At 51.0% G+C, this 27,954-nt stretch overlaps 1 protein-coding gene and 1 long non-coding RNA gene across 5 annotated transcripts in view; one reads left to right on the forward strand and one right to left on the reverse strand.

Annotated features, from left to right (window-relative positions):
• The window catches only part of CLSTN2 (calsyntenin 2), a 563,982-nt gene that overhangs the window by 446,523 nt on the left and 89,505 nt on the right, over positions 1 to 27,954 (forward strand). Inside the window, exons 6-8 of one of the 2 annotated variants that reach the window (XM_044754268.2) lie at positions 14,561 to 14,746; positions 23,333 to 23,581; positions 24,051 to 24,137. In XM_044754268.2, the coding sequence (XP_044610203.1) occupies positions 14,561 to 14,746; positions 23,333 to 23,581; positions 24,051 to 24,137 (522 nt within the window). The remainder of the gene's footprint in view (positions 1 to 14,560; positions 14,747 to 23,332; positions 23,582 to 24,050; positions 24,138 to 27,954) is intronic. The other variant, XM_014852007.3, reaches the window with a different exon arrangement.
• On the reverse strand, positions 1,873 to 26,989 carry LOC139041441 (uncharacterized). Of its 3 annotated transcripts, none has more exons than XR_011496607.1 (3): positions 26,851 to 26,989; positions 24,205 to 24,313; positions 1,873 to 5,740 (listed from the first exon to the last, which is right to left on the reverse strand). It is a non-coding gene; the product is annotated as an uncharacterized lncRNA (long non-coding RNA). The 3 variants fall into 3 exon arrangements; XR_011496606.1 differs by lacking the exon at positions 1,873 to 5,740 and adding an exon at positions 14,769 to 20,685 and having other exon boundaries at positions 24,239 to 24,313; XR_011496605.1 differs by lacking the exon at positions 1,873 to 5,740 and adding an exon at positions 14,769 to 20,685.

A 27,954-nucleotide genomic window follows, 5' to 3' on the forward strand; every position in this document is an offset into this window, starting at 1 on the left:
TGGTATCGTCGTCTGCACACCAACCAGACACTTGGGTTCTAGAGATGAATGTGACCCACAGCAAGCCACCCCACATCTCCTTGCCACATTTGTCCTCATCTCTAAAATGGGCAGAATAGTGCATCCTTCTCCACATACCCATTTCACGTGGCTCTTGGTGGACAGAGCGACAGGATGAAGGGTTATGAGTCAGCCTCGTCTGCCAGGGAGCCCTGGATTCATATTGCCGAGTGTGTCATGACCCTTGAAATGCCCGTACAGGGGTGTGGAGCATGGACCACACTCTAACCACGCGGAGGCACAGCCATGGTCCTGGCACAATAGAGGAGCTCTCAAAGCTTCCATTCACCTGAATGAACTTTCCCAGGGCCTACTCTGTGCTGGGCGGGTGCTGAGCCCCTGGGGACCATGAGCTGGAATGGTGGGGCCTGGGCAGGCAGGTGAACAGATCACTCCAACATGGGGGAGTCTGGGCAATGACCAGGAACCAGGGGCTGTGAGGGCAGAAGGCAGGGCTGCCTGACCCTTTAGAAAGGCTTCCCAGAGGAGGTGGTGCTGAAGCCGAGCTCCGAGCTCCGAGGGGTCAGTGCAAATTCACCAGGTGGGCTGGGGGAGTGGGGAAGGAGGCAGCGATGGGAAGGGGCAGGGAGCAGTGTCCCCAGGAGATCTTGATGATTAGACGCTGCCCCTTCCAGGATTCTGTTTACATCCCTGTTCTGCTCAGCAGCTCTTGCTTTATGACGGACAAGAGATAAGAGTTTCAGTTGCAGCCGAGGGTTTGGAGAAAACCGAGCAGAGGTGTATGGACTAGTGTCGTTTCCTTATTTGTTTTCATGAGAGATGTGCTGAGATTTCCAGTGTGGACAGTGCATGTAGACAGAACATTCCAGAGAGACTCTAAGGCTGTGGCATGACAGCCTGAGTTCACCTGGCCCAAAGGGACGAGGTGGACCTCAGCAGGGGAGGTCCCTTCTCCTGATCTCTCCCTGGAGCCCAGCAGCCTCAGCCCCCGAGGCCTGGATGCCTTCAGAGCACCCATGGTTGGTGCCCTCAGCCGGGGGCTAGTGTCCACTGGTCAGGCGGGGCAGAGCTGGCCCTGCCATGGGAGCAGCAGGCATGGGCAAGTGGGCCCTAGCAGAAGTGGGAGCTCAGGGGAGCTGTGGGGCCTGCAGACGTGGGCCAGTGTGGGGAACTAGTCTGCGTCTCCAGAAACTAGTACCCTCTGAGGAGGACTTATTTCTGATAACCTGGTCGGTGGAGGCTGGTATTTAGAGTAAAATGTGACCTCATTTTCAGCCACCGTTTAAGACAAATGGGTTTTTAGTTAGCCTTGTTTCAGTAATGAGGCATTTGCTGCAGGCCAGAAGCCAAGATGGCTTTGTTGCCCCTCTATGTCTTCCAATGGCAATGTCTGTCTCTGACCTGAGACTCTGCATCCCGGGGAGATGGCAGCCAGCCGCACAGAGGCAGAACTGGGCCGGCCAGAAGAGGGGCCGTCCAGCCGCTGGGAGGTCTGGTTAATGACAGCCTCTCATTGGGTGAATCTCCCACCACCCTTGGGCGTCTCCTGGGCCCAGGAGCAAAGGCTGACAGCATGTCACCCCCTACCGGCTGCCTGGGATTTAGCTCTTCAGGCTCTTTCCCCTGTGGATTTGTAACCTTCCTTGTTCGTTACCAGAGGAGAGACACAGTACTCCACAGCTAGGGTGTGAGCCGGCCCCATGTGCCCGTGCGGGCGGGAGCCCTTTGTGCCAACGCAAAGAGGCAGGGGGTCTGTCTGCCCGGCGGGCAGCACCCGACAAGGGGGAAGGATGTTTCTCAGGCAATGTTTACGAGTTCTGCGTTCAGTTAGAGAACTTGAGGTGACAAATGGCAATTGGGCTACCAAGACTTTTTAATGTAAACATTTTTTAAATTATGAAGTATTTTATGCTCGTTTGAAAATGATTTTTAAATAGTATAATACTCACAGTAAAAATACCCCATAATCTAATTTTTTAATTTTTTAAAAATGCATACATTTAATCAGTAGCTTGTTTCTTTTATTTATTTATTTTTTGGAGGAGATTGGCCCTGAGCTAACATCTGTTGCCAGTCTTCCTCTTTTTTTCCTTTTCTCCCGAAATCCCAAGTACATAGTTGTATATCCCAGTTGTAGGTCCTTCTAGTTCTTCTCTGTGGGATGTTGCCACAGCATGGCTTGATGACCGATGTATAGGGCCACCAAAGCAGAGCACAAGAACTTAGCCACTCAGCCACGGGGCTGGCCCCTGCCCATAATCTAATTAATTAGTTGTATCAGTATTATGGTACTTTGCTCCCTTCACACAGTCATTTGAACTTTGTGTTCTTTTTCCTCTTAACTTTGTGCCACGTGCACTGTCCCGCGTCACAAACCCTCGCCATCCCTCTGCGGCTGCATAACACTCCCGAGTAGAAGGCCAAGCGCACGGGGCCGTGTCCTCACAGGTGGACAGGGCAGTGTGATGGTCGGGACTCAACTTGGTTCTGTTTTTCTTTTTTGTGCATCAGTGAAGATCTTCACGCAGAAGTCTGCATTTTGGATTACTTTCTCTGGGGTGTGTTACCTGCGCCAAAGGCTGTGGGCATTTCTTGGCCTGAGTTGCATTTTGCTAAGCACCTCCCCTAATCATTGGTGACGGCTACATGCCCCCAGCAGCGTGAGGGACACCTCTCCCCGCCCTCGTGTGCGTGGACTCTCGGGTGTCCAGTGTATGTGACGGGCTCTGCGGATTTGTACTGTATTTCCTGAAGAGACGACAATTTGGTTCCAACTGTAGAATGTCATCCAGTAAAAGGAAAAGCCCTGTGGGCTCTCATATCACCTAGAGTCATGGTCCTTTTATTTAAAAACAAATAAGTTTTTCAACCATGTGCAACTGACCTATCGATTAAAGAGATTTACGTGACTGGAATATGAAAAGTATACATAAGCCATCTTTACAAAAAGACTGAAAATATGTGCATGAGAAATCATTCTCTTGCCTTGTAAATTCTTTTCAAAGCCATTAAAGATTCTTGAAGAACAGCTACTCTATCTTGTACCAATAATACATTTGTCCCAAGATAAGAAAATTGCCTGGAAAACGCTCGTGTTTATTGGACATAAGAGAGAAGAGTTCTATAAATGCAAGAGAAAGTATTCTGGTTGGTTGAGCTAATGATTTTCCCCTTGGGAGAATTATCTTTCACGAGGACTGCTCCTAAATTGCCTGGTTTCTGCATCAATTCTGCCAGACGTGTTTCTGTTAGGGAGCTGAGAAGCACCTGAGCCGAGGATCTTTGGGGATGAAGGGGCCGGAGAGAAAGCGGCAGACAAGCTTTGGGTGGGGTCTTGGTTTCTGAACCATGGGGTTCCCTCAATGGCATCATCAGCTGCTACCCCAACATCCCTGGAGAGCTTGGAGCCAGGTGAGAGGGGAGGTCACAGGTTTCAAAGAGGTGGTGCCTGACACTAGCAAGCTCAGAGGCTTGTTGGGGAATCAGGTGCTCACACCGGCATCAGAGAACCACGCAGAAGAGAGAACGGATCCCCTCGCCACACGGGCGCTGGCTGGATTGGGGATAAGCGTTCAGGGGCTCACGCCAGGCACGGGGCCAGAGCAGAACTTGCCCGAGGGCTTGTGTGGATCCAGGGCCCTGGAGAAGCAGGACACAGAGTGCACCCCGCACCCAGCCCAGCAGAATGGCAACCACATCTCCAGTCCAGAGGCTGGCTCGAGCAGGCGAATCCACAAAGGATGCAGCGAGAAGAAAGTCTGACCGGAGCAAGAGGGCCGAGGGATTCCTGAGCCCTGGACCTGGGAACTGGCACCTCTCATGATGCATCCTTGTCATTCGTGCCCCAGACATTCAGTGAGCACCTGCTGTGTCCCAGGCACTGCAGATGTAAAAACTAACAACATCGACACAGTCCTTGCGCTTGTGGAACTTGTGGTGGAGGAGGGAGGGGTGTCAAGAGTTGCAGACCAAAGAAAAGGTCACAGAAATCAATGAACAGTTTCTTCTACAGCTCAGAGCCAGTCGGTGGGGCAGGGAGGGGCACTCTGTCCACCGGGAGGAGGACATCCAGGAGCAGCAATCTAATGCACCACGACGGGGAGTGGCTCCAGAGCCCTGGGTCCTGCGTCTGTGGTTCTTGTGGGACTGGAACCTGTGCCCTGCCCTGCAGGATGTGACGACGGAAACGAAAGCTCGTTCTGAACTCACTCTGTGTGAGGTCCTACCCTGCTGGGGCGGTTTCCGGGCAGCAAACAGCCCTGGCTTTGGGCATCCTGCGGAGGGAGCAGAGGTCCTCGCCCAGCTGCTCCCCTGGCTGCTGGGACTCATGGATGTGGGGAGGGGAGGGGTGGGAGTGTATTGCCCAGTGTTGTTTGGGCTGGTGGTTTTCAAGTCTGTCCGTGCATCCAGGTCACTTTAGGTGTTGGTTACCATGACAGATTCCAGGGCCTCTGCCTTAAAACTATCCACTGGAATCTCCTAAGGTGGGGCCTAGGAATTAGTGTCTGTACAAGTTTTTCAGGTGGTTCTCCTGAGGCCAGGCCTGACTCTGCACCTCTCTATAGATAGAAATTGGGGGAGCATAGTGTGAGCCCCACATAGATGAAGTAGATTGAAAGGTCTGTGAATTGCTGAGGAGAGAATGTTGTCTAGGCTGGAGCAATCACAGAGGACTTCCTGGAAGAGGAATTGGATGTCTTGTGGTTGGCAGTGGTGACAAGTGTAGATTAGAAGGACGAAGAGAGTTAAGGTAGGAAGTTGTCCTAGAGATTGGTCCGGGTGAGAAGTGATGATGGCCATAAGACTAGAGTGGAGAGACCTTGTTCTTGGAAGCCATCCAAAATTCAGAAGCAGGAGGCCTTAATGGCCCTCTGGGTGTGTGGGGCAAATGTTCCAGTGCTCTGCAGCCTTGCCTCCTGGATCCGAAGGCTTTGGAAGTGAGTTTCAGGAAATAGCCCTGCTAGGTGTTCTTAGAGCAGTGCTTCTCGAGTCCTCTGTGCTGCAGGACCAGAGTGTTTTTCCATCAGTCACAGACGATGATTTTGTAAAATGTAATAGAAACAAATTTCCATAAAAATGAAATAAATAGCAAAGACATTCAAAATGTAAGCCAAATTTTTAGTTACTATTAGATTCAACAAATATAAAATTACTCTGTCAAATTGCTATAAAAGTTTCTAAATGCTTGATCTCGGTTCTATCCGTCCGTCCTCACAGACCTGTGATGGGCAGGCCAGGGATGGCGCGGTCTGTAGATCATGGCGAGTGGCATTGTTCCGGAGCCTGCCCTTGCCCTTACCCTCCACAGACCCTGACGTGGTTTAGGCTCGGATCACATTGGCAGTGCAGCCTGCTCAGCGTGCCGTCTTTACCTGGTCCTGACCTGATGGCACGGGTCCTCCTGGGAGGCAGTGACAGGCCAGGGACGAGGGTCTGACAGAAGCCTCGGGCCTCAACAAGAAGCTGGCAGGCAAGAGGCTGTCTGCACTATTCCAGGTGCTCCCAGAATAAGGCCTGACAGTGTCCGCCTGCATCCATGACTCTGAAGCCACCCAAGTGAAGGTGCGAGGGCTCCTCAGGCCCGGGAGTCACAGTTGATTGGGGCAAAATCGAGTCCCCTCTGTCCTCGGAACCCTGGGGAGAACTTCATGATTGAGACAAAACTGGAGGACACATTTCTGGTTGTTTCATTCGACCCTTATCAAGACACCTGGGGAGCCTGAAAGGGTGGAAATACACGAGAGTTTCCAAAACTGGAGCCACATATAAGTGCAACTTCATCATCACACACACTTGTCCACCCACTCAAACTCCGGCTGGGGTGTGGGCGTGCACACACACTTACACACACAGCAGCCAAATCTTGAATCAACAAAGACCCCCCCTTCCTCACCTTTGGCAGCCCAAGGAGGAATGGACTGTGAGTGTGAGTGTGTGTGTGTGTGCGTGCGTGCACGTCTGTTCTGATTTTCATATGTCAAGGCACTCACTCATTTGATAGATATTGATCGAGCCCCCATGTGTGCCGGGCACTGCTCCGTGACTCACCAGTTATGCTCCAGAGCAGGAACGGGCCATAAATGAGTAAATATAAATTCTCAGGAGGGAGGGACAGGCAGGGGCCTCATCAAGGTGGGCCAAGATGTCACGTGTGAGATGAGAGGCAGACGAAGAGAAGGACCAGCCTCAGGAAGGGCAGGGCCTGGGCGCCCAGCAGAGGGACGGCCCTGAGGCTCAGCCCTGATGTGGCCACAGGGTATTTCCCCCTCCCTCCTTCTCTTCTACAGTTAATTAAGGTATCTCTTTTTAGTAGGAATTAAAAGGGAATAAAATGCTCTTGTGAAAACAAAATATAGTAAATGGGAAGAGGTCAGTAATAAAGGAAGAAAGAGCATCCTTCACATTTATAATTGAGTTCAGAGCATTTGTTTTGCTTATTTTTAAATTGTGCCTGTGTGCAACTGTTTTTAATCAGAGAAGAGAAAGCTGCCTAATTTAATGCTCAAAAATGTATATGCGTGTTATACATTGGGCACAGGGCTAAATAAACCCCATCAACAACTCTGAAATCCGTGCTAATATCACGTGTTTGCACACATGGACTCAGGCGGACAAGGAAATGACGTGGTCCAAGAGGCAGAGGTGGGATTCACACCTGGGCCTGACCCCAAAGCCTGGGTTCCTCCCTTTGGGGTGGTTGATTAATCTTCCCATTCTACAGATGGAGAAATGGTTGCTCAGCTGGAAAGGTAGGACCAGCTACATGTGCAAATGAAAATGGAGGACTCTTGTTTCAAAGTTATTAAAAATTTTAAGACAGCGACAGCAGAGTGTCAAACCAAGTACAGGACCCCTCTGAGCATGAAGTTGGTCTTGGAGCCAGGAGTGGATGCCCAGCCTCCCTCACTTCTCACCACCTCTGCCTCCTTCCAGCTGCACGCCCCACCAACAGCAGAGTGTCAAACCAAGTACAGGACCCCTCTGAGCATGAAGTTGGTCTTGGAGCCGGGAGTGGATGCCCAGCCTCCCTCACTTCTCACCACCTCTGCCTCCTTCCAGCTGCACGTGCCACCTTGGGTTGTAGACCCACGTCAACAGCTGGGAGATGCAGACAGAAGATGAATTCAGAAAGGCAAGCCGTCCTTTTGGGGCTTGGCACAGGTCCCACTCTACCACATGTATCATCTCACTTCATTGTCCCAACGACCCCATGAGACGTAGCTGTGATTTCCCCATCTTACAGATGAGGAAACTGAGGCACAGAGAATATCTTGCAGAAGGTTCGGTAGCTGGTGAGCAGAGGAGGCGGGGTCGGAACCCAGATGTCTGACTCCTCACCCCTCCTCTGTGCCCTGCCATCTAAGTGTCACTCTGGCGCTACCCAAAGTCAGTCTTGGACGCTGAGGAATCCACCCCAGGAGGCACGTGGGGAGAGGAGAGGGAAGGGCAATCTCAGAAGTCACTTCTGTCGGTGACTTTTACAAAGGCCTTGGCAGAGTCTTTATTACTTACCCTGCACAAACCCACTCAACGGCCCAGTAATCTGGCCCCGAAAGCTCCTTCCTGACTCATCTCGCACTGCGCCCCCTGGAGGCCCACCCCAGCCTCACATATGTCCACGCTGTCTGAGTCGTGCAAAGCCGCTGAGTCATGTGACTTGAGGTGGGGGCACTGTTCTTGTCATTGCCCATGTAAATGGCACCTAAAGCCATGGAGGAGACATCCTGGAGTTCTCTCTGCCCCCTGCCTTCTCCTTGCTAGACAGCGCTGTGTTACCCACGCCTTTATGAGCTGTACTCTGATGCTCTGACATCTGGGCCCTCTCAGGGTGAGCCAGTTCCTAGAGACAGTAAGCAACTTACCCTTTTGCTTTTCAAACGTAGACCAACCAATCCAGAACCCACACCCCCAACCACCTCCTTTATTGGGCTCTCACACTTGGTGCCACCATCCGCCTGCCCTAATCAACCCAGGACCAGGGCCAGACAGCTGAGGAGAGGGCCTGTGCCCCAAAGGCTGCTGAAATCATTCAGACTGGCCAACCCCAGTCCCACTTACCCTGCCTCGCCTGTTCCTTCCATGGAGACCACAAGAAAGGCTCCTGCCCCGTTTGCCTCTCTCCCTCTGCTTCCTGACTGAGCCAGGTGCTTCTCCGTGTGGCCCCCAGGGGTGTGACGTGCCCCTTTCCTGAGGATCTGTGAGTATAACAAGCTCTCTTTTCCACGGCAGTCATATCCTGACCTGTTGGCCTTTTTGTCATTAGTGCCATTGAGTCTATTCCAGCTCCTAGCGACCCTGTGCACAGCAGAGCAGAACCCTGCCCGGTACTTCTGTGCCGTCCTCTCACCTTCCGTGGCTCTGTCAGACAGTGCTCTGCTGCTACGCACAGGGTTTTCATGGTCAATTGTTTCCTAAGTGGCGGCCAGGTGCTTCTTCCTAGTCTGTCTAGTCTGGAAGCTCCTCTGAAACCTGTCCACCGTGGGTGACCCTGCTGATATTTGAAATACCAACGGCATAGCTTTCAGCATCACAGCAACACGCAGCCATCACAGTATGGCAATCGACAGACAGGTGGTGCAGTTCCCTGACTGGGGAACAAACCTGGACCAGGGGGGTGAGGGCGCTGAATCTTGGCCACTAGACCACCACTGTTGGCTTTACCATACTTCAGTAACAATAAAACCTATGTTATAACAAATGCCCGCGTCAGTTCCTCTGCAAAGTGTCCTTCAATGGCCCTGTCAGCATAATTACCTCCTCCTCTCTGTCCCCTGGGCCTGCTCTTTGTTCCTCTGTCTGCTTCAAAGCTGGCTGTGTGCCTGCCACTGCCCTGACTGCGAGCTCCATCAAGTTGGGGGTACGAGTCCCACTTCTCTGCCTCCCTGCCTGGGGCTCTGCCAGACACATAGGTGCTCGGTACACACATGGCATCTGGAATAATGATAAGAATGATGACAGTAGTAGTCACAATAGCTCTCTGTTCCTGGTGCTTTGCACACATTTTCTCCAATTCCCAAAGTCACTCTCTGCAAGGTAGATTTGTGTTGATCTCATTCTACAGATGAGAAAACAAGGCTCAGAGAGGTTCAGTGATTTACCCAAGGCCACACAGCCAAGGAGTCGCAGAGCTAGGGTTCAAACCTGAGTCTGTCCAGCCGCAGGGTGAACACTCTTAATAAAGTTGAATTGAGCTGAATTGAAATTAATTCCCCATTGTGTGACCCTGTCAGAGGTGACCCTCTGCATGGATCAATCAAGAGGTGGCAGTCAGGAGTGTTCTGATGTTCTGAAAATGCACCCCAGGCCACACCCAGCTGCCGAGTGACCTTTCCAAAGCAAGTCTGGATACTTCACGCTCTCACTAAACACAGATTTACGGCTCTTCGCTGCCCCAAAATGAAACCCAAACCGCCTGCCCAGCCTCAGTCCTCTGACCTCCACTCACCTCTCCAGCCCCTCTCTCCTTCCCAGCCCAGTTCAGAGGCAGGGATGGCCAGCGGAGATAAGTGCTCCCTGCTCAGCAAAGCCAACTCCGTAGCTCCTCCCGCTAGGAAAGGAAGTCCCCTGGTGCCAAATCAACATCACCCGTCTCTTGGAGAAAGTCTTGAAAGATGCCAGATGGTGGATGCCCACAGAGACTGGCTGGGCTGTCAGCTGCCTGAAAAATCCCTGTTCAGGGGACCCCCATCCCTCCCACTCGCAGCATCCCCACGCCTAGCAGTTTCCTAGAAAACCAGGTGCTTCTTCAGCTGCTGAAAGCTGAGACGGGGAAGAGCTGGAGGCCCCAGAGCACGCACGGTTAGGGAAGAAGAGTGTCTGGCCCACGCCTTCGTCTCCTCTCATCCTCTGCCTCCCTTCTGAGGGCGGAATTGGAACAACAGACCTGAATGTTCTGGATTATGGGAGCCCCAAAGCCTGTGCTTTCCAGAGTCTCGGATTAGCTTTTTTCCACCTCCAGGTGTCCAATATGACAGTGCCAAGTGTGAATGTTCTCCTGATAAGAACACATATGTTCCCCAAATTTAGCGAGAGTTATAATAAAATCATCATGTTTCTAAACCCTTAATCCACAGAGGAGTTTAATTCCTGAGGGCATCCCACTGCTGGCTTTTTCGGGAATACTTCCAGTATCAGTGAGCCTGGTTTTTAAAACAACAGGTCATCTACTTCCTTTCTCTTCACTTCGGAAAAAAATTGAACCACAATTCATGATCTAGTCCCTAGGCCCTTTATATACAGACAACATTTTTAAAATCGGGACGCATGGAGCTAGATTAAAGCAGGACAGCTCAGAGAAGTTTGGGAAGCTTGTGAATCCAGGGATGGGCTATTTCTATCACGAGCTTCAACGAGAAGGTCTCTGTGCTGGGCCCTTGGCCTTAAATGCTCACGACAAGCCCTTGAGGAGGTGTAATTATCTCAAATCCACAAATGAGGCCGTGGAGGCTCAGAGGTGGCAACTGCTCTGCAGAGGCCGCATGGCCTGCCTCTGGGGGAGATGAGATTCAAGTCCAGCTCTCTCCAGTCTTCAGTGTCAGAGCAGCCCCTCTGCCCCCACAAGCTGCCCTCAGGGTCAAGCAGTGATGAAACTGACAATACTCCTTGATTCCTCGATCCTTTGCCAACATCGGACATTGTCACCTTTTTTTTTTATATTACCATAAATTGAATGTTCAAGAATGAATCTGTGAAAATTACTGTTGTTCTCAGTCATGGCACATCCTCACAATCGTGGAGGAGCTATTGATAAGGAGCAGTGTGGCCATGGGCAAGTCACACCAACGGCAGGCCATGGTCTTGTCATCTGTGCAATCAAGATAATGCCGCTCACCCACTGGGTTGCTGGGGGGATGACATGAAAGAAAAGGTGCAGAGGAGCTTCCTGCCTTACAGGTGCTTAATAACCGTCTGTCCTCTCGCTTCCTGCAGCAGCGTTATTGGATAAACGACGGTTTACCAACAGTACGTCTCTTGGACAGGTCCCTGTGTTCGGTGCTGAAACAACTTTGCATTTCATTCCCCCGAAATCCTGGGTGGCAGGTACCACTTTTACAGAAAAGGAAACTGAAGCTCAGGAGGATTAAGTGATTTGCCTAAAGTTACACAAGAAGTGGGAGGGCTGGAATTTGAACCTTGGCGCGCTGCATTTGGAGGTCATACTATTAAGCACCATGCTGTCCTACCCTCCAGGAAATGAGGACGAAGAGACATTCCTGTGGCAAAGGCCGAATCGAGTAACTTGCCTTTAGCTCTCTTAATCCTCATCCCAACTCCTTCTTGGAAAATGAAAGATGTGTATGTGATCTTCCCGCTCTCTCAAGGACACTATGCCAGAAAGCTTCATTGATTTCTTTGACTGTGTGGTTGCAATTTCGCCTGCTCCTCCTAAACCCTCTAAAGCGAGCCTCATGGAGTCACCAAAGCAACTGGCAGAGTGACGCTCCTAAAGCCCTTTCCGACCTGATTTCTCCCCAGAGGGGACCTCGCCGCCCAGCCGAAGAGGGGCCCGAGGAAGGAAGACTCTGCGAGGACTGTGCCTCCCCTGACTGTCCCTTCATTGCTTATTTGCTCCTTTCTAAATGTTTACTTGCATTCCTTCTAAAAAGGATTTGAAGTGGAATTTCTCATCAAAGCTGACCACCAAAATATCTAGATGAGAAAGAGGTGCCCACAGCCCCCACAGAATCAAGAGAATCAATACCCAGATCCAGTGTCTCGGCTTCTCCAACGGAAAAGGCTTCCGGAAGGAGGCGTTGTGGGGATCTCTTACACACCAGCAGAAGCAGCGGGCCCTCCAGCACTGGTGCTGTGGGGCTCACACCAAGGCTGCCTGCACAAAACCGCTTTCTGCATTGCTTTATCTGCATCTCTAAAGAAAGGGAGGGATCCAGGGAGAGAGGAGTGAGGGAGGGAAGGAAAAGAGGCCTCCTCCTTGACACCTTTTCTTCTTACTGGGAAGCGGATTTCTCCTTCCTCAATCCTGGACCAGCCGCCTTGCCGAGAACAAAAAGACCCCAACACAGTATGGGCCGCTGTTGGGATGCATGGTTCTGCAGGACGGAAGGGAGAGACCACACCAGAGAAGCTGCCAACAGGCCATGCGTCCTGGCTGTGGCTCAAGGAAGGCTGCCACGGTGACAGTCGAGGTTGGGTGTCTGGGACTCCCCAGGGCTACATGCAGAAGTCTCCTCTACTCTGAGCTGAGTGTGGACAGTCAAATCTAAACATCCCAATCCCTGCCTTTAAGGAGTTCCCAGTAACTGGGGGAGGCAGGCACACAAATAGATAATTTCAATGTTATCCTATAGGATTCATTCACACTTTCTACCACTATCTAGTGAGCATCTACTCTACTGGCACTGTGCAGAGTGGTAGAGATTTAGAATGACCATGAAGCTGGGGTCTGATGCCGTAGACTAATGCTGGGGATGCTGTGAGAGCACAGAGGAGGGTTTCTACCCAGATTGGAGAAATCCTGAAAGGTTGCGTGGAGGAGGTGACGAGACAGAAGGTAACAGAAAGGGTGCTCCATGTAGAAGAAACAGCACGATCAAATGCACAGTGACAGGACGCAGTTAGTACCAGGGGCACCATAAGGCTGGTCAGGTGTGGACTGCTTCTGACAGCACTGTGACTTTCAGATACACCGGACAAAAAGCCCTCCTCTTCTCCTGGGGTGTATCCTTAAGACTGAACTTGGGGCCTCTGGAGCATGGGCTATGGCAGCTCCATGACCTCATCCTCCAGGAGGTGATGGGCCAGTCCAGACGCGGCTTCTAGGGGCTCTGAGGAAAAACAGGTAGTTGGATGCATTCTCTTTCACATGTAGTCACTCTCGTCTAAACATGCTCCCATGGCAAGTTCTCTGGTGGCAGAGCTCACGGCCATGGGGTGCAGTCTCTGCTCGTGGTGGCTTCTGAGAAAAACCCTTAAGGGCAGCTAGTTAACGCGGGGGTTCAGAGCTACACCCAGCTGACAGGGTATCCAGGGTTGCAGGGCAGGGGATGTGCCCCCAGTGGACCAAACATCTCCCTTCCTTTTGGGGGAACAGCATCAGTCAGGGCCCTACTACATGCCGTGCACACATCGTCACACTTGGTCCTCACCCAGTGCTGTAAGGTCAGTGCTGTGGTCCCTATTTTCCTGATGAGGTGCCCGAGGCTTAGAGACCTTCATTAACCTGCCCACGAACTTCCTAACCTGACAGAGTCAAGCCAAGGTCATTGCTGCCTCTGCTTCAAACATGCCTCTCTGAGGCCTCCCCGGCGCATCCATCCTCGACACTCAGGCCTCAGCTCAGACAGGGACTCTCTCCATCTCAAGAGCCCTTCTCTGTCAGCGGCTTTTCCTTTCCCAGCACTTATCCTCTCTGCTGGGACTGCACGGGGCTCTTCATCGTCCACCTCTCTCCCCCAGCTCCACGAGGCAGGGGCCCTGCCTGACTCCTTCACTGTGGTGTCCTTGGTGCTCCGAGCAGAGCCTGGTACCTGGAAACCCCAAACAAATGGTTGCTCAGTGAAGGAAGCCCATAAGCCAGCCCTCTGCGCTCTGCTGGTATTGCTCAAGATGGCGGCCAGTGGCCCACTGGGAGCTTGGGAGGAGCCCCCAGTGGCTGCAGACTGGCCCACAAATTTCCTGAGTTTCTTCTGAATTTCCTGAGTTTCTTCCTGAGTTTCTCACTGAGGGCAGGCATAGATTCCACATTTTCATTTCTACTGCATCTAGCCTCTAGAGAACATCCAGCAGTGTGCTATGTGACAAACGTTTGGGATTCCCATAACTCACATTCCTTGATGATTCAAATTCACTCTTGTGCCTGCAAGTCGGCCTTAGAAGGGTGGCGCAGGCCTCTCAGACGTGCGTCCGTGCTGAGCATGGGCCACTCCCTGTCGTCAGCGAGCGCTGTTATCCATCACTGTGAGCGCTGCCTCCAGTTGGCTCTGACGTTCAGTCGCTGCTGTTGTTGCTTCAATCGATTCGTGTGGACATTCACTCTGAGTGTTTGTTTTCGGTGATTGCTTTGGTTTGTGTTGGGCCATTTTGATTGTGATTTTCTTCCTCTCCAACACTTGCTTGTCTCCAAATTGGGAGCTTGGGAGGAGCCCAAGAACTACAATAAATATGGCCCTTCAGCTTGAAGAGACCTGGCGTTTGCTGGTGGCAGTGGGCGTGGGACAGGTTGCAGCTGGTGCGTTATTAGGAAGTGGTGGAAGGAGGGTTTTCTGAACGGGGTGGAAGGTTGTAACCACAAATGCAGGTGGGTGTGGCTCATGACACACAGTGAACCGAGTAGCTGGTGGATGTTTGAGACGTGTACATGTGCGCTTCCGTTCGTTCCTATGTGGCTCAGCAGCATTCTGCATGCACTTGGTATTTCTCAGGGAGGAAATCGTGCATAAGCAAATGTGAAATTCCTGTTATCTTCAAATTGTTCCATAATATATCAATTGTGTTGAAACAAATTCACATTTTCAAGGTAAGTGTTATAGCAGAACTGGCTGTGCCGTGATTTACTTTAATCTTTTCCTTGTTTATTCAGACTGGACCAAGAGGATTGAGTATCAGCCAGGCTCGGGGAGCGTGCCGCTGTTCCCCAGCATCCACCTGGAGACGTGCGACGGGGCCGTGTCCTCCATCCAGATCACCACAGAGCTGCAGACCAATTACATCGGCAAGGGCTGTGACCGGGAGACCTACTCGGAGAAATCCCTTCAGAAATTATGTGGTAGGTTTTTCCCTGATGGGATTTTTTAAGTTAATTGCTTTTAAATGATATACACTAATAAAGGGTATCTTATTATATTATGAAAGTATCAGCCCCTCCCCGCCACACTGGTATATGTACCTCCCAGATGGATGGTAAGTTGACTTATTGTGGTTAAAGGATCTGAAGGCAGGCACAGCTTTCAGCTTCCGGCACACCTGATCCAGACCCCACCGTATATCAGTTGTGTGGCTGTGATGTGACAAAGCCTCTGTTCGTCATCAGTAAAGCAGGGATCAGTGACACAATGTGTTTAAGAACACCCAGCACGGAGCCTGAAGAAACAAGGGTCTCCTTCTGCCGTGTCGGTTTATAGAGAGGCGCCTGACCAGGAGCCCCAGGAAGGGTGGTGTCAGTCACTTGGGAAGAAGTTAGTCTCCTCCCTGTGGGACCAGTTACATAATTTGCAAGGCCCAGTGTCAGGGAGAGAGGGCTTGCTGTGGGTGGGCTGGGAGGTGGCGCCACAAGAAAGGTAGGCGGGGAACTAGGAAACAAGGCTGGCGGAGGGCGCTACAAAAGGCCGCTTAGCTTCCTGGAGCACCTACCGTGTGCACACTGCAGACTCTTCACGTGCATTACTTTTGTGAATTCTCTCTTCAGTATGAGGAGGGTATCATTTATCCCATTTGAAAGATGGAAAATTTGGGGCCCAAAGAGGAAAAATGACTCATTCAAGGTCACACAGATAGAAAGTGACAGAGCCAGAATTTGAAGTTGGGTCTATCCCAGCTTCATGAAGAACATGACGGGCTCTCCAGCTCCATCCCCGGGAAGGAGGGCCAGGCCTTTGGAGCTGGAACGTGACTCTCTCAAGGGAGCCTGTGGAAGGAGAGGACGCTCAGCACAGTGGGATGGTCCCATGTGCTTCGGAAACCAGACTGATGGTGTAAGGATGGGCCCCTCCTTCATCCCCACCATGTATATTTCATTTCTTTCTTGTTCTTGCCAAGAAAATTCAGGAACTCGCACTTGACTCTGCAGCTGTGCTGTGGGGAGCTTGGGGAAGAGTACTCTCAGACTGGGTCTGTATTTGGGGGTAACTACATCTCTGCAAAGGGAAAAGAAGGCTCCTGAACACACAGCCTCGCCTGCCATCCTTCCTGGTGACCCCTCCACTGCTATCTTTGGGGGCAGTTTTCCTCCATCAACATTGCCATATGCACGCACGCACACACACACAGGCACACACACAAACGCACACGCACACACACATGTGGTGCGCACTCACATATACACACATGCTCTCACCCACACTGCTCTTGACCAAAGAACCAAATGAAAATTTCAGCGCTGAAGGTGAAACAAACTGTGCTTGGGTCTCACCATGTCCCATTTATCACGTCACCAGGCTGGCAAGGAAGGCCTGTGGGAATGCAGGCTTCTCCGAACGATGCAGTGGACCAGGGGAAGCACCCCAGCTTCAATATTCCAAATAGCTCTTGCGAAAATGGATATAAAGGGCCTGCAGTATGCAGAAAACTGGCCCAGTCCCTCCTTCACTCTGTGTGCGGAGGAGCCATCTCAGATGACATCTTACTTTGAATGAATATCCCATTTCGCTCCCCGTGCACCTGAATCATACGCCAGCTCAACCCCACGCCACCGCGGGTTACAGTCATTTCCTAAACTCCTCCGGGTTGGAAGGAGTTGATGGAATCAGCTTGTTAAAGATCAGGTGGGCCCAAGGGCATGCACTTGTGATTTGATTTTGAATGTTGCTGGGAAGAGATGAGCAGACACTGAGAATGAGAAGGATTTTCTGAGGGAAGAAACTTCAGAGCAAAATTGCATGTGCTGCGAACACAGCTTGTTGCTCCGGGCTGCCAGCCTCACCTCTGCAGCAAGGCAGGTCCATGCAGTCGGGAAAGCAGCTCCCCCAAGATGCGAGCTCCTCTGGTCCTGGGAGCGACCCTTTGTTAAGAGAAGCCTGTGTGTCTTTCTGGTGACCTTCTTGGTTGTGCCACCTGCCACATTTAGGGGCACTCTGTCCCAGGAACCCTGACAGGCAGGGCACTCTGGCTGCCATACTAGGAGTCCAGATCTTGACCTCTACTGAGGGAGAGCTCAGGAAAAAAGAGCAGAAGCAAATGAGGGAGACCCACATGCGCATCTGGTGCTGGAGTCTGCTCCTCCTAAGGAGGCAGCTCGTCAGGCTCCATGTTCCCTCTAAACTGCCCAGGAGGTGCGGGCACTGTAATTCCTGACTCCTGCAGAGCACGTCAGGTTCTCGAGACGAGCTTCTGTGTGTTTCCAGTGGATGGTAGACAAGTTGCTTGCAGGGTTTCCCAACTAGGGAACTGCCATGATACTTTAAGCCTCGGCATTCATGCATTTTTCATCCTATAAATCTTTATTGACTTTGGATGGAAACAGGGAGACCAATTAGGATGTTACTGCCATAGTCTAAGCAAAAGATAACGAGTTCTGCCCCAGGGGAGTGGCAGAGGGCAGTAGTAGCTGTAGTCTTAATCTGAATGGAAGACAGATTTAGGAGGCAAAATCAGCAAGAGGCGATGACTGATTAGCTGTCTGGATGAAAGAGAAGGAATCTAAGATGACTCCAGTGTAAGCCAGCATCTAACCAGACAAGGGTGCCCCAGCCAAAACTAGGAATCCAGGGCAAGCACAGATTCAGGGATGATGAGGATGGGAGCCTGGGGGACATCCAGGTGTAGGTGCCCAACTCTAGCCTGACTCTCCATCCTCCCGAGGACCTGCCTCCACCTGCCATGCCATCCTTAGCGCCCATTTCCTCCTGCTGTTCTGCCGTTTCTTGGCCAGGACACCTCTGCTCCGTGCCTGGCTGGTTCTCATCCCTAAGGCTTCATTCATGTTTTCTTCCTGCTAGAATCTCTCTCCCCTTCACCGTTCCAAATGCTTCCCTTCGGTCAGTATTCTCCCGCCCTCTGTGCACACTGGGGAGGCAGTCCTTGGCTGCTGCCTGGTTGCCGTTGAGTTCTGGCGCCTCTTCTATGGTGCTGTCATTGTGCAGTGACCCAGGTGGGGTGTCTCCCAGAGGGGCATTGTGGATGTCTGGTCACCGCCGGCCTGCTTCCTCCTCCTGCAGAGTCAGTTCCACTAGGAGCAGTGACAGGATTCTGTTTAAGGGGAAGTCGGACAATAGCTGGCAGGAAGCCTGCTGCCAGGAAGTCCCTGACAGGTGCAGCAGCATTAGGAATGGCTTCTCCGTGCCTGGTGAGACACTGGACGCCAGGCATATTGCCTCCTGAGGTTTACACGTCCATTCTGCCTCGAAACAGCGACAATGCAGGGCCCTGAACCAGTGTCCCCTTCAGCTTGTGGGGCCAGACATAGCCCAAGATGGGCCCCCACGGCCCTTGCTCTACATAAAGGCAGGCTTCTTGGAGAATTTAGGTTATCACTCCCTCTGAATTCAGAGGTTCACCATGCAGTTCTGGCCATCTCAGTATCCGGCTTTCCAGAGGTGAAGCATCACAGGACTGCCGGGTATGAAATGCTTGATGACGCCCTCAGGGGGACCTCTTGGCCAAATTAAACTTGACATTGACAACAGCCCAAGAAAAGGCCTGCTCTCATGCTCCTAAGTCACTACAGATCACAGTAAATAGAAAAGCAGTTGTTATGCACACGCCCTCCGGAGCCTAGAGACCAGGGCCGCTCCTCCGAGAGAGCACAGGGCTCCTGGTAGCTGGCTGGCATCTTCCACACGGAATGCCCAGGTCAGCTCTTTGTATGTGGAGTCAAGAACTGCGAGGACGGCCCTGCTGAGGGAAAGGCCGCAGCATGAGGGCATGCTACCAAATCAAGTGACCGATCTGTCAGAGCAGCTCAGACCACCAGACGTGAAGCTGTCCTCATGGTTTATACATGTATGAGCCCAGGAGGTGTGCACAGAGGATTCACTCATTCATTCATTCATTCATGTATTTATTAAGTCAACAAATATTTGTTGAATGTCCAAATGCTGTAACTCTTGAGGTCATGTAGAAGTTAATGAGACCACTTAACCATTCAGTGTCCTGACATTTAAAAAGCTAAGTCCATAGTTTTCTACGACACCTTGAAGCTTAACAGAGCTCGTCCTCACTAAGGATGGTGATCAGAGGCCTTTAAACCCTCAGAATAGCCCAACTATAGGAAGCTGTTGTCAGTTTCTCCGAGACACCTTTAAAGAGCTGGAGCTCCTGGGGAGACAATATCAGTCCCCCAGTTATAGCCAGTGCTTCTAATCTCAGACAGCTGAAGCGGGCTTCTTACTCTGAGGAAAACTGGTGCATACCTGTTGGGAGTCAATTTAAGTCACCAACTGTACATCAGCAACGGGCTGCACACATGAATGACAATGGCGAGCAGGGGGCTTCTCTCTGGAGGTGCTTATTTCTTGGAGGTCGTTTAAGCAGCTACCTTGCAGCATGCCCTCCTCTGTTGGAGAGAAGGTTTTGCCTGCAGTGGCCCTGCCCAAGCTGGTCAGCAACTGGCAATCCATGGCCTTGGCCCGGGAGCCTGGCTGAACACCCCTCATCGGAAGCCCAGCTTGCCTCACCTGGAGATCCAAGTTTCTGATTCCCAGGCCTGGGAGGAAGCCCTCTTGCCTAGGATTCCAGACATGGAATGATAGTCTGATTGTAGGAGCAGAGAAGACGTGAGCTCCTGAAAGGACATCAGAAAGGACATGCCGAAGGCGTGACAGAGAGATGGGACTGTAGCTGCTGATCTAAGTCACTTAGGTGGATATCGGTCCCCGTGTCGCAGGGCCAAGGGGTATCAGGGGTCAGAGAAGCACAAAGAGACAGAACGCGTTCTCCCAGCACACAGCCCTAGCACAGCGTTTGTACGAGGGCCTCCCTGGCCTCCCCTGAGACTCCACCACCGAACTGCTCCACTCGATGAAAATAAGGCTCCCTACTGGATCCCTAAAAGTGGGGCCCCTTTCTGTCTGGTTCATTGCTGTGTTCTCACAACGTGCCTGACCTAGCTGAGATGTGACGCAAACACTTACTGAAATAATATAGAGTTGATATTGCCAATTGTGAGAATACCCTACAGAATGAGGCCTGTGTCCTTGATGACAATGGTTCCTCGCCTCTGAGGCGCCCCCCTCACTTACCCCTGCCCCTTCCCCCACTGCAATAGAGCATGAGGAGCGTGGCCTGAGGGCTCCACGTCAGTCACCGTTACTGCAGGCCCACTGAAGTGCTAAGGACACTGCCTTCACCAAGGCCGTCCAGAGGAGAATGCAAACCCTACAACGAAGGATCCCAAATGTAACCCCTGCACCTGTGCACCATTCGGGCTCCCACTCCACGGTCTGCCCTGAAATCTGCCCCGTTCACCCCTGTCTTTATCCGCTTGCTGGCTCAGCGAGGCTTCCCCTCCCAGGCGGGGCTCAGGGACCTTGCTTTGGACCTCACCACTGCTTCCAAGCCCCCCTTGCTCAAGTTGCACCAGACAAGTGTAAATCTCAGCAGCCTGGTGGGTCCCAGGGACCTTCTCGAGGATTCCCAAGGAGTGTCTTAAATACATCCTGATGTGCAGATGATGCCACACCATCTTTGCAAGTGATGCATCCTGTTTACCCACTGCTTCCACGGGATCCCTTGGGAAGGGGAGAGCAAGAAGAACTTTGGGAGAAAGTAAATCTCTCTGTTTGTTTAATTGCACTGAGAAATGAAATACAAGCTGTTAAGTTTGTGGCAGTCTGTGCCATCTGGTGAAATGCAGCTTGATGCTGTCGGGGAGGCGGCATCCGTGGGTTAGGCGAGGTGGCCTGCTGCTCCCCTCACCAGGGAAGACAGGAAACTCCACATCGATGACCTTGCCAGGGCACATGCTGTCTTCAGTGTGCCTCTCTGTGGACAGCTGCCTGAGTAGGGAGGTGGGGTCCCAGGACACTGGACTGTGTTTGGCTGGACGCTATACTGTGAGGTAGAAAGAACATTAGCTGGCTGTCTGAGAGCTTGGCCTGCCCGTTGATAGCTATGTGACTGTGTGATCTTGGTCTAATTGTTTTCCCTCTCTGGGCCTCAGTTTCCATGTTTGTAAAGTGCAACAGAAGTTACAGGATCTTCCTAGAGCTTCATTGAGGTGGTGCAGTGGGGAGTGTGGGCCTTGGTGCTAGAAAGCCCTGATGACGAGTCCGCTCCCTGGCTGATTGTGATTCCAAGCTCGCTGAGCCTCGGGTTTCTTATCTGTAAACTGAATCATATTCACCACATAGACGAGTAACGAAGAAAAAGTATTAAAGGACTTAAACCAGGTCGGGCTCTCACATCCCAAAAATTCCTAGGAAAATAATAATAAAGGCATGGGAGCAAAGCTGGCCAGGGCAGACCCCCGGCACACACCTGTGCACTGGGCCCTACTCCACGGCGCTGGCTTCTTGGCTTGAGGTAGAAGTCAGGAGCCTTGAGTGCTCAGCCTGCATCTCTCTGGCCACGTGAAATTTCAGGAACCAACACACACGCTGAGTATGCCCAGTTACTGGGCTGTCTTCACACTGCACAAATCCTGGTGTCAGAGCCAACTTACTGATGGGTCAAAGAAGCCGCTGCCATGTTGCATATTCTGGGTGTTCTAGAAAAGGAACTTATCCCAAAAGACCATGTATCTCCCACTCCCAGACCACCCCAAAATCTCTACCTACCATCACCTTGATAGATTTCTTTCTTTCAAATACCTATGGAGGGTGATAACCCTCAAGACTTTGTTAGTCATTAAAACATTAGTGTGAATTAGCTTATCAGAGAAGCAAAATAAATACCAAACAAAGATCTAGGAGCATGGGATGCAAACAAGTAAATATTGATGAGAGAGAGGTGTGGGTACTGCCAAGAGCCTAGATGGGCAGGCTCACATGAGTATTGAGTAGATGGCCAGAAGCATCTCTTGGAGGCACTAGGTGGGAAGAAGGGCAGTTATAAACATGAATGGAGTGCCTACTATGTGTCAGGCACAGTACCAACCAAAAACTCTAGGAAATACCCATGTGAATAATGCAGTCAACAATGCCCACACTTCCCCTTGATAAGCATAAGCTACAGGGTGGTCATGAATTTTGGGAAAACGGAATCTCCCACCCTCTCAGACACCGCAATTCCTGGAGGCCTTTCCCAGGGTGAGCCTCTCACAGTGCTGAGCAGAGCATCTGCTTCCAAGGTTACATATTTTCCACATAGCATAACCTTCCGTTGCAAACCAATGGGTGCTCAACCCTAGACCCAGTGATCTGTCCCAAGGCTGGAGGGAAAACTAGCTGAGTTGAATGTTTTCAAAGAAGTATATGGTTTCCAATATGGCACCTTCCTACGGGATGTTCAAGGGTCATTTTAACTGGAGGAGATGTTTGTGATGGCTAATTTTGGAACCTAATCCCAAGGTGAGACGACACTCTGATACACAGAATTCAGAAGTCCAATGATCCCTGACAAATGGCAGGTAATCACACAACCACTGTCCATTAAACCCATCAGCGTTTACAGCTGACTGGTCAGCGCCACGCCAGGGGAGAGCCCCACGCACGTGGCCCCCAGCATCGGGCACATCTTAGACCCCCTCACACTTATTCCCTGACAGTATCAGCCCTTCTCAAAGCTGTCAGCGTGATTCTAAGACACAAATCTGCCCATGACACTCCCACTGCTTCAAGTTAAGTCCTCATGCCTTAGCCTGGAATCCGAGTGGTGCGGAAATGATGATAACTCTGATAATCATGATAACGTCACAGCTGACGTGGAGTGAGCCTTCACCGCGTGGCGGGCATGCTGCTGCCAGCTCCACTGCAGTCTCTCATTCGTTCAGTCCTCTCGGCCCTGGGACGGGGAGAGTCAGAAAGGGTCATGACTTGCTCACAGTCACAAGGCTAGCAGGTCATGCTGCCAGGCGTCAAATGTAAGTTTTGCTGGCTTTAGAACTCATGTTCTCAACCACTGGACCATTTGGCCTAAACAAGTGGTTGTAAAAAAGTGTAGTGACTACAAAGTGGCTTACGCTCCTTCTCATGGGATCAGGACCTAGAACTTTCCCCCGTCACATCCCTGATCACACTGTGTCACAGTTGCTTCTTGGCTCGGAGCTCCTCCAGGGTGGGGACTGTGCTGGTTCACCTTTACACTGCCAGCACCTGGCAGAGTTCTCAGCACCTGGTCGGTGGTCCATAAATGGCTGACAGGTTAATGGATAGAGGAGTGCACGAAGAGATCCATCGATCCACATCAAAGCCTGGCCTTCTCCGGGAAACTTGCCCGCTTATAACAGCTCCCAGGGCAATCTCATTTCCCTAAATGCCTCCAGCCCCTTTTCCTTGTATAATAGTTAATTCCACTGTCTTGCCACATGTGACCCTTTCGTCTGTAAGTTACTGATGCCTCCCCAAGCCAGCCAGAAGCAATTCAGGTCAAGGCTGCCATTTGGCGTTCTTTTCTCAAGTCTCCTAGCTCAGGGCTGGGCACAGACCTCTGAGTAAGCACCCTGAGCAGCCCATCCTGACTCAGGAGCAGAAAACAGACGGTCAGGTCACCTACCCCATGAGGAATGACCCTTTGTCCCTTCTGTCCCCTGCCCCTGCAGGAGCCTCCTCTGGCATCATTGACCTCTTGCCGTCCCCCACCACTACCACCAACTGGACCGCAGGACTGCTGGTGGACAGCAGCGAGATGATCTTCAGGTTTGATGGCAGGCAGGGTGCCAAGATCCCTGATGGGATCGTGCCCAAGAACCTGACGGACCAGTTCACCATCACCATGTGGATGAAACACGGTCCCAGCCCTGGCGTGAGAGCCGAGAAGGAAACCATCCTCTGCAACTCAGATAAAACGGGTGAGTTCCCAGCTCAGCCCTCCTGGTCGCTGCCCGCCGCATCCCTGTTGGTTAGGCACAGACACAGCCACTGAGAACGTGGGAGGAAAACAGGAGTGGGAGAGAGGTCCAGGGAAAATATTCTGGTCTCTGGTAGTCTGTCTGCTGATTTCCCGGGCTTGGGGTAGGGCCAGACCAGAAAAGGGAGAAAAGGAGATGTACAGACACAAAGAATGCAAAAATTGGAATTGGTGGTTTTCAAACTGGGTTCTTTGGAACCCCAGCCTCCCCAGAAGTAACTTAGGGCTACTAACGGTGAGATGGGGATGGGGAGGAAGCTGCATCCTTCCTTCAAGCAAAGCAGCTCCATCTGCACGATATTATGAGTAAGACCTCCAGAAGATTATTTTCAATGATAGGACCCTGCTAATTTAAAATAGCAGTTTTAATGTCTTTGCCATATGTAATAATGATAGCTAAACTTTGCTAGGCGTTTTCGGCATGCTGAGCCTGTGTGAGGCAGTTCCCAGCTTGGTGGTTAAAAGCACCCCACCACTTATTGGCTGTGTGACCTCAGGTATGTGGTTTAACCCCTCTGTGCCTCACTTCCCCGTCTATAAAATGGGCATTATAGTATTACCTACCTCACAGGGTTTGTATGAGGATCAAATGACTTACTGTCCATACAGCGTCTGGTACACAGGAAGTGCCATCTGTGTTAGCTGTTAATACTCCAAACAGGGCCTCACGTCTCTACAAACAAGTTTATAACAGCGTTATTGTGCTTCTCATTTTAAGGAAAAGGAAACATCCCTGAGAGGTTAAGTAACTTGTCCAGAGTTACGCAGCCGGGAAGCATGGGTATTGATTGGCATGTAAGCTTAGATCCAGCTCACTGTGATCCTCTGCTTTTGTCACCACACCCCACACGCAAACACACATGCACAAATATCTTACAACTCCATCCTAAATTATAGTTCCACAGTTTCCCATCTCAATGTCACTTTTGTTAAAATGCCCAAAATAAATAAGCGGAGCAAATATTGCAGTGAGAAGACCGGGTCGGAGCACGGTCGCCAGCTTGGCCACTGCTGTCGGACAGCCACGGTTCATGTCTCAGCTTTTCTACCACTTGACGTGTGACCTTGGAGAGGTTGCTAATTTATCCGAGCCTCAGTTTGCCCATATGTCAAATGGGGAAAATAACCGTGAAATAACATATGAGATCACTTGGCAGCGCCCGATATACAGTCAGTGCTCGACTAGCGTACTTGATGTTGTTAGCGTCATCATCGTATTGCTTCTGCTTTATTCACATTGTGCTCCTACGAGGACCCCACATTTCCCCTCTCAGTCGATCTTTACAATAAATGTTCACCTATTTCCTGGATGTAGAAACTGAGACAGAGAGAGTTGCCTGGCTTTCCCTAGTCATATAGGAAATCTGTGTCGGAGCCAGTGCCGGGGACCGGTTTTTCTGGGGCCTTCATGCAGGAAGGACCCTGCAGACCTGCATGAGATGGAGCTGAGGTTTGGGAACCGTTCAGGACTCAGCCCGTGGGCCGAGGAATCACCCTGTGACCTGGTCCCCTCAGTGCCTGCCGGGGTGCTCCCATCATGAGCCAGGAGCCAGGCTCAATGAGACCACGGCTTGGCAGTGTACATATGAATGCAAAACAGCACGAGCTGGGGTTAGCAGCCACACACATAGTCCTTCTGGAAGGTATCACATATCCCTGGAGGCAGGTCAGACAGGTGTCAATGTTCCTGCTTACAGAGGAAGAAATTGGAATACGGAAGGTTGAGCGACTGGCCCTGGATAACACAGCAATTACCAAGAGAATCAGGCTTGGACCTGGGTGCATTGGCCCCACATCCCAGGCCCATGCTACTGGACCGCGGTTCTCAATCCTGCTACACAATAGAATAACCTGGCGCATGCGGAAATGCATGGATGCCAGGGCCCCGCCCCAGCTCAATAAATCGGAGATCCTGGGGGTTCTTTTGTGCAGCCACGGCTGAAACTCTGCACTAGACAAGGGTGCCTTGCTTGCATCAGACCCCTCCACCCAACAGGCGTTTTGTCCCCTCAAATCAGCAAGACCTGACACTGCTCAGCTTTGGCCTTAGTATAAAATAACACCTGTCAAATCAGCTCAACACTGGCATGGAGAAGAACGAGGAGATTTTTCTCCAATTTCTCTGACTTAAAAAAAAGTCTATAAATACCTCCGTGCCTAAATTAAAAAAATTAGGAATAAATTAAAGCTTGATTAGGGCTTTTATAGATCAGAAATTTTTTTTCAAGTTACAAAAGCAACACATATTTATAGCAGAAAACCTGAAAACACAGAAAAACATAAAAGAATAGATAAGTCACCTAAAATCCTAATACTTGGAGATATTTATTGATAACATTTGGTATATTTCATTATCAAATGAAATCTTTTTATTTCTATGTATATGTAGAATGCCCTCTCAATTTTCAGTCTATTTCTTATAATACGTGTGATACTATCATGTCCTCTGTTCCTTTTACCTGACATTATATCCAGATCATTTCTCTATGTGATAAAATATTCTTTAAAAATAGGAATTACATGACAGTCTAAAATTCTGTCATGGGGCTTTATTATACTTCATTTAACCAGCTCCCTTTGGTTAGACATTTAGATTATCTCCTTTTAAATGTAAATAAAACAATGCTCTTATGAACATTCTTGTACATACATTTGTGGACTTTTTTTTTTAAGATTGGCACCTGAGCTAACAACTGTTGCCAATCTTTTTTTTTTTTTTTTCTGCTTTATCTCCCCAAATCCCCCCAGTACATAGTTGTATATCTCAGTTGCAGGTCCTTCTAGCCGTGGCATGTGGGATGCTCCCTCAACGTGGCCTGATGAGCGGTGCCATGTCAGCACCCAGGATCCGAACAAGCGAAACCCTGGGCCACTGCAGCAGAGCCTGCAAACTTAACCACTCAGCCGCGGGCAGGCCCCTGCACATTTCTTATTATTTCCTGACCGGAAGTTGAATTACTGAGTCAAATGATATAAACGTTAGGAAGGCGATTGATGTAAATTCCCAAATTGCCCTTCATAAAGACTGCGTTAGTTTCTATCTTGTCCTCTAAGTGAAACTCGCTAATGCTGGCCCATTATGAAGTAATTTATGAATAGTTGGATATCAGAATTGATTCTCATCAAGGGCTAATTGCAGTTTTAAAAAAGTGAGAAAGCCAACCACTATCACCACCAGCAACAAAACCCAGCTCGGTGGCTAACACTCACCGCGGTGCTCCCTCACGGCACCGTCCAGCCGCCCCAGGTGGCGGGCGGATGAGGAAGCTTAGCTGTGCCCCGACATTCGAGGACCCAGAATCCTTCCGTCGTTTGGTGCTGCCATTTTCAACCACAGACAGAAAGTTAGAATAGACTTGAGCGCAGAAGCGTTTTATTGGCTAGACCACAGAGTGGCTTGCCTCGCTGCTACTCAACATTCTGTTGGCCAGAATTTGGTCACGTGGCCCCACCTAACCATGGGGGAAGCTGTGCAGTGAGTTTAGCTGTGTGTCTGGGAGCAAAGGAAGCAGGATTAGGTGAACACATAGCAGTGTCTCTCCCACGATGACTGCCTGGGGTGCTGTGCCCTCTTCCACCCCACCTTTGTGGAACCTCTCTCTCCATTCCCCGTGCCCTTTGCTGCCCTCTCTCAGTAACTCCCCTCCCCCACAGAGCTGCTCCTCCTGCCAGGATCCCCTCTTCCTGCCAGTGCAGCCCTCTTGCTACCTCTAAGTTTCAGCTGAGAGCAATGAGTGATAAGTAGCCACATACAGTACTGGCCACTTCCCTACAAGGCAAGAGAGTTAACCTGGCCCAGCAAACAGCAGAGGAGCATGGAAGAGGTACCAGCCAGGTAGAGAGTGCTAGCCTGGGCCTCTTGCCTGCTGGGAAAGGGAGAGGTGCTTCCACACTTCCAGAGATGCCCAGGCAACCACTTGGAGGGACCGAGGTTGTCTGCTGTAGAGGAAGTGGGAATCACTCCCAGCAGCCCGTTGGCTGAGCTGCAAACCCTCATAGACCTACTCTGGGCTGGTGTGGGAGCAGAGCCCAGGAGAATGCTGGGAAAGTGCAACTCACATCCCCAGGAGTTGAGGGTGTATGAAAGCTGGGGCCTGATGCTTGCCCAGGGGTTCTGAGGCAAAAGGCTGATGGGGACACCCTCCTTGGTGGGGTGAGGAGAGCAGGGCAACAGGGGAGCGGGTGCCTACTACAATTTGGCAAAACACAGGTGTTTTTGTTCTTATTCGTGTGGACCAAATGGGCATCCAGAAATGTGCAGGGCCAGAGCCAGGAGTGCTGCAGGACAGGAAGACGGGGTCCCAGCAGGAGAAG

The sequence above is a fragment of the Equus asinus genome, chromosome 21 (genome assembly GCF_041296235.1).
Source record: "Equus asinus isolate D_3611 breed Donkey chromosome 21, EquAss-T2T_v2, whole genome shotgun sequence".
Lineage (NCBI taxonomy): Eukaryota > Metazoa > Chordata > Mammalia > Perissodactyla > Equidae > Equus > Equus asinus.